At 40.8% G+C, this 6,360-nt stretch overlaps 1 protein-coding gene across 1 annotated transcript; it reads right to left on the bottom strand.

The window, feature by feature from the left end:
- Positions 1 to 4,198: 4,198 nt before the first annotated feature.
- Positions 4,199 to 5,811, bottom strand: LOC150010328 (tubulin alpha-1A chain-like). The gene has a single exon (XM_090279487.1). The coding sequence runs from the start codon at positions 5,749 to 5,751 to the stop codon at positions 4,390 to 4,392; it is 1,362 nt and encodes a 453-aa protein (XP_090135613.1). The 5' UTR covers positions 5,752 to 5,811; the 3' UTR covers positions 4,199 to 4,389.
- Between the last annotated feature and the right edge of the window lie 549 nt (positions 5,812 to 6,360).

Below are 6,360 nucleotides of genomic sequence, written 5' to 3'. Positions count from 1 at the left end.
TCGGGCTAAACCAGATCCTCTTCTTAAGATAATAAACTGGCTTTGCAGCCCAGCTGTACTGAGGCTGTGTATATGCACAGGGACAAATCGCTTCACATTGCCTCCTGGGATTCTTGCAGTTTGACAGAGAAAAGGAGGTAGACAAAAGGACAACTCTGAAGGAAACTGGTCTTGGATGAGCAATTAGTCAGGGCCCAAAGGGAATAGTGGGCTTGAAGAGACCTTCCATGCTAGTATCAGTGTGCTGTGGTTGCAGGCTGGTGGTGACAAAAGAGGGAGGAAGCAAGAAGGAAGGGGCATGAAACTTGGTCTCTAGGAGCCTAGGGTCATAGGCAAAACACACACCCACACACACACACACACACTATAGCATTACAATGATACAGAAATAAAAACTATGTCAAAAGAAACAATGAATAATTACTTCTAAAGGGCCAGTTCTAATTGTTACTGTGTTACTGTAGAGGTAATGCCATATAGTATAGTGGGTTTAAGTCACGAGTTCAGATGTAGTATGCCCAAGATTGAGTCTCAGCTCCACTGGGCAAGTTGACTTAATGTCTTTAATTCTCAGTTTTCTCTTTTTTAAGTGAAGATAATAAGTGTAGCTTCCTCCTGAGGCTGCTGAGAGGGTGAATTGATTGAGGTAATACATACAATGTGTCTAGTACAGAGGCTAGTGTGCTCACCAAGTGTTCATCACTATTATAAGTTTTGTGAATAGATGGTGAAGAGATTGCTGAGAACAGCTGGCAAATCTTCATGATTAAAAAGGGACTTGACATGGGAGTTAAAAAGGAAAAAGGAACAGTACAGGTTGGTGGAGAAATGGGGTTGTGAAAGAACAGAAAGCAGCTGGCTGTCAGAAACATGTCACAACCTGGAGCCAGAGATGAAAATTGGAATACCTGCAAGACTACCTTGTCTCTTCCCAAACTGTGCTCCTTCCAAAAGGCTATCAATGGCCCCTTAACAATAGTTCACTAAATATCATTTACTTTGAAATGCAAAGACATTTCTCTAACCCTTTAGAATTGCCTCACACATGGTTTTAAAATTCAATGGTCAGCTGACAAACAGCCTTCCCAATCACTCCTCTCATCTACCCTCCTTATTTCCCTCCTGGTTGTAAGCACAGTCCATTACCATCTCAGCTTCCCACCTTACAGGTAGTAGTACATGTTATGTCTAAGGCCATTCACCTGGATTTAAGTAACTTGGCCTACCTCAACTCTTTATGCCAATAGGAGGAACAGATGTTTTGTTCCTTAAAATATTACCTTTAGTGTCTGCACCGGTTGTTTTAATACTCCTGTGCCCTACCCACTTCTCCTAAAAGTAGCCTGAATCCTCCTTCCCACATGCGATAATGTGGAAGAAAAAAAAAGCTCATTTGGACAAGGGTCAGGGAAGGTGGCTTAATATCTAGTGGAAACTGCTGCCTCCCCAACCAAGAACGAAACACAAGACAGTTTTCTTCAGAATAATAAACACTGGGAATGAATCCAGTGGTTTCCCATACATCAGCCCAAAGGAGAAAGGAACATTGTATTTGAAATCAGAAAATTTATCCTCACTGGGAACATTTCAGTGAACTAGATCCAATCCACAAAGAACAGAAGACTCCCATTGGTCATTCATTCATGCATTAATTCTAGATACAATGTTTGCTGAGGGATGGGGGCAGGAAAGGAATTCCTATATTCAGGGCATTCACTCAGTCTAAGCCAAACTCATGCAGGTTAAGGCCTTGACTGGGACTCTGTCCTTCATGCCAATCATTTATAATAGAATCGCAGAGTCTTAGCACTAGACAAGATCTGAGAGGTCACTGAATCTAATCTTTGCCCTTTGCCAATGAGAATTCTAAAACACAGATTTGTTGATCTGTAATTGCTAATGGCAGAAACAGGCCTAGAACAAACATCTTGGCTTCTGCGGGGTCTCTTTGCCCCTCTCCACATTTGCCTCTGTTCCAAAAAGTCTTTCTTCAAAATTAACCCTAGAAATAAGCTGATGATGGGGCTCCAGTTGCCCAGCCTACATTCCCACTCTCAAGAGAGCCACCTTTCCTCCCCTTGAACAAGAATGAGGATGCCAGGAAACCCATGGTGTGTCAGAAATGTTGATGGTTAAATATTGCAATGTAATAACAAAGGCAACCTTCAGAGGAATAATGAAACAAAGCAATTTAAATCTCATTTAAGTAATTTTCCCCTTTCCCCTATTTTCACCCTACACTGTTCAACAAGCCCATCTAAATTCTGAGGGCATGTTCATCCTCCCACAATGGGGGCTGAGTGCTGGAAATGTCCTTTCATTTAATTTCCAGTACTAGCTAAATTATCTATTGCCATGATCTGTGATTGATTTAGTTTTTATTGCTCTTGGCTGTGACAATCTATAAGGACCCAGATGATTTCCCCTTTTTGGGTTTTAGGCTTTATTGCTGTCATTTTAATGACAGATATTAAACACGGGGAAGTCTCAGCTGTATTTTATCCAATAGGCTGATGTATGTTGTATTTGAATGTGAAATGATACCAAGAACTGGTTCTTCCAAAGTCTCCTTCTTCTACTTGCTCCATGAAACCATGCCAGGTGTCTGTGGTAATTCTAGAAAGGAACACATGTATCTTTAGGCAGATTTAATTATTACAGTGTCAAATATATAGTAAATATCTAACAAATATTTAATGAATAAACTAATGAATAAAGACTTTATTAACCTTTTGGCATGTGAGCTTCTCCATGAATCTGCAATTAATCCTCATTTCCAAATGCTAAGAACCTACTATGTGCAAGGAAAGTATGTTAGGTATAATTCAAAGAAGTATATGATCTTTCTTTTCATGAATTTGTAATTTATTGATAAAAAGCAAGTGTGTACATAAAAAAAATCAATATTATATAGTATGAAATGCCGATACATGAGATTGCATATTCCCCAAGGGTGTCAAAGTGGGAGAAATTCCCTTTAGCAAGGAAAGAGAAAAGAAGGAGGGTAGATAATATAAGTTAAATGGAAAAGGAAACTATTTGATACTGTATTAGTTCTTTTTCAGCTGCAAGTGACAGAAACACAGTTCAAGTCAGTTCATTGGCTCAGATGACAGGCTTCAGACACTGCTGGTTTAAGGGGTCATATGATGCCATGAGGAATCTAAAATATCTGCACACTACAGGACCAGAGGAAAAATCATTTTGCTCTACTCTGCATATACACTCTTTTTTATAGGTTTTTCAACTAAATGATTCTCCTTTATTCTTCAAATTTGGACACAATTTACTGAGTATAAGAAATAAGAAATTTCTAAATTTAGTTTTTGAGATGTCTTCTTATGACTTGAAAATATATGGTCAAATCAGGATGAAATCCAAGAACAGCAGCATAATCAAGTCAAGTAAGAAGTTGGCAGATAAACTGTTTGGAAGTCCAGAATTATGTTTCTCAACAATGGATTCAAAGTGGGGCCATCTTCCTTCTTTGCCATACACACACATCATGATAGGCATTACTCAATGATATTCTAGTTCCTGTTCTTGGGAGCTGCTCTTGATGGTGTTTTTATTTCTTAATAAACTCAACTATCATTCTAGGGTTTCCATTTAGAGAGCTGACTCTGTTAGAAGGGAAGGAAATTTATTTATGCTTGACTATTATGAGGTTATTTACAAATAGTGATGCGGAGAAGGAGAAAGTTACTATCTAAAAATATATAATAACCCACAGAATTGGATTTTTACCAAGTCAGCAAGCACAGAAAATATGTCAATATTTATATTCATAGTATTAGATGTATACATATTATATTTTAGTCAATATTTATATTTAACATAATTATGTACATGAAATTATTGTGTTATATCTTAGATGATAAAAAAGATAACTTTTCATAATTGTTTTGTTGATAACATTTTTCTTGTACAAAGACTTGAATGATGAAGGTGAGGCCACCATACTTATCAATGATATACATGACACAAAGCTTTGTGAAAGAATCTATATTCAAAGAGATACTGACAATCTTTTTTCCATTGTCCTCAAAACTCATAATACATATAATGTACAATGTAGGGAAATGAGTTTCAAAACAACAAAAGTAAATGGAATGTTAAGCTTCCTTTTTCTTATTCTTTCTTTCTATTGTTCCAAAAAGGTAGTATTTTTTTTTTTTTTTTTTTCATTTAAGGCAGGGAATACTTTATTCAAACCCTTCAGAGAAGTGGACTAGCTGGGTCTGTAACAAAGCTTCATGTTTTAAAGCATAGGTCAGTAATTGTATGAGTATACACTGCTACATACAAGTTAACTGATCAGACCACAACTTTTCATATTTGAAACAGAATAAGCTTCCCTGTAAAAGCAGCACCGTTGACGTTTTAACTTTAGTATTCCTCTCCTTCTTCCTCACCCTCTCCTTCAACAGAATCCACACCAACCTCCTCATAATCCTTTTCTAGGGAAGACATGTCCTCACGGGCCTCAGAAAACTCTCCTTCCTCCATGCCCTCACCCACGTACCAGTGGACAAAAGCACGCTTGGCGTACATCAGGTCAAACTTGTGATCCAGGCGAGCCCAGGCCTCTGCAGTAGCTGTGGTGTTGCTCAGCATGCACACAGCTCGCTGTACTTTGGCCAGGTCTCCACCAGGCACCACAGTGGGAGGTTGGTAATTAATGCCAACTTTGAAGCCAGTGGGGCACCAGTCCACAAACTGGATGGTACGCTTGGTCTTGATAGTGGCAATGGCAGCATTGACATCTTTGGGAACCACATCACCACGGTACAACAGGCAGCAAGCCATGTATTTACCGTGGTGAGGGTCACATTTCACCATCTGGTTTGCTGGCTCAAAGCACACATTGGTGATCTCTGCTACAGAAAGCTGTTCATGGTAGGCTTTCTCAGCAGAGATGACAGGGGCATATGTGGCAAGAGAAAAGTGGATGTGGGGATAGGGCAGCAGGTTGGTCTGGAATTCAGTCAGATCAACATTCAGGACTCCATCAAACCTGAGGGAAGCAGTGATGGAGGACACAATTTGACCTATCAACCTATTCAGGTTAGTGTAGGTTGGGCGCTCAATATCGAGGTTTCTACGACAGATGTCATAGATGGCCTCATTGTCAACCATGAAGGTACAATCAGAGTGCTCCATGGTGGTGTGGGTGCTGAGGATGGAGTTGTAGGGTTCAACTACAGCTGTGGAAACCTGGGGGGCTGGGTAAATGGAGAACTCCAGCTTGGACTTCTTGCCATAATCGACAGAGAGACGCTCCATCAGCAGGGAGGTAAACCCAGAACCAGTTCCCCCACCAAAGCTGTGGAAAACCAAGAAGCCCTGAAGATCTGTGCACTGGTCAGCCAGTTTCTGAATTCGGTCCAGGGCAAGGTCAATGATCTCCTTGCCAATGGTGTAGTGTCCACGGGCATAGTTATTGGCAGCATCTTCCTTGCCTGTGATCAGCTGCTCAGGGTGGAAGAGCTGGTGGTAGGTACCAGTGCGAACTTCATCAATGACTGTGGGTTCCAGGTCTACAAACACTGCCTTGGGCACGTGCTTGCCAGCACCTGTCTCACTGAAGAAGGTGCTGAAGGAGTCATCTCCCCCCCCCCCCCCAATGGTCTTGTCACTTGGTATCTGGCCATCAGGCTGGATGCCATATTCTAGGCAGTAGAGCTCCCAGCAGGCGTTGCCGATCTGGACACCAGCCTGGCCAACGTGGATGGAGATACATTCACGCATGGTTGCTGCTTTGTGGCTGCCTAATGGATGACGGAGAGGAAGAAGAGAGGTTGTTGCTTCTTACAGAGCGACTCTTAAGTGGTCGATGTAAGAGAACCTGCACAAAAAGGTAGTATTAAGTCAGCCACCACAAGCCTGAGCTTATAGTAGGCCTAATGGTTAAAGGCACTTGAATTGCTTCTGGTAAGAACAGAGGTTGATGATTTAAGATAATTTAATTTAACCTGAAATTTTTGAGGTTAGTGTTTGTTTCCCATTGAAAATTTGGTTTTCTACATTCTGAGAAAGGAAGCTTTTTGAGCATCTGAAATATCAAAGGGCTCTAGTTAAATCAAAGGCATTCATTCATTCATTCAACAAATGTGTACTGAGTAGTTTTCATGTTCCATTCACTGTTCCAAGAGGTAGAGGCACATCAACAAACAAAGTTGCTAAAAGTTGCTACTCTTTTTGGGCTTATAATTGAATGGAAAGAAGTGACTTCAGGATATACCAAGAGATACCTGCCTTCGCTAGCAGAGGACTTAAGGGCAGGGGGCAGCCCAGGAAGGTAAGGAAAAAGATACTGGCTGAGATGGAGGTGGGAGTAGGCTCTGGGAACTTTCTGAA

Source organism: Furipterus horrens, unplaced genomic scaffold, assembly GCF_987537825.1.
Source record: "Furipterus horrens unplaced genomic scaffold, mFurHor1.1.pri manual_scaffold_5, whole genome shotgun sequence".
Lineage (NCBI taxonomy): Eukaryota > Metazoa > Chordata > Mammalia > Chiroptera > Furipteridae > Furipterus > Furipterus horrens.
This window is presented reverse-complemented; position numbering and strand designations above follow the sequence as displayed.

What these genes read in the sequence shown, in the direction of transcription:
- LOC150010328 (XM_090279487.1), bottom strand. Translation starts at nt 5,751, where the DNA reads ATGCGTGAATGTATCTCCATCCACGTTGGCCAGGCTGGTGTCCAGATC.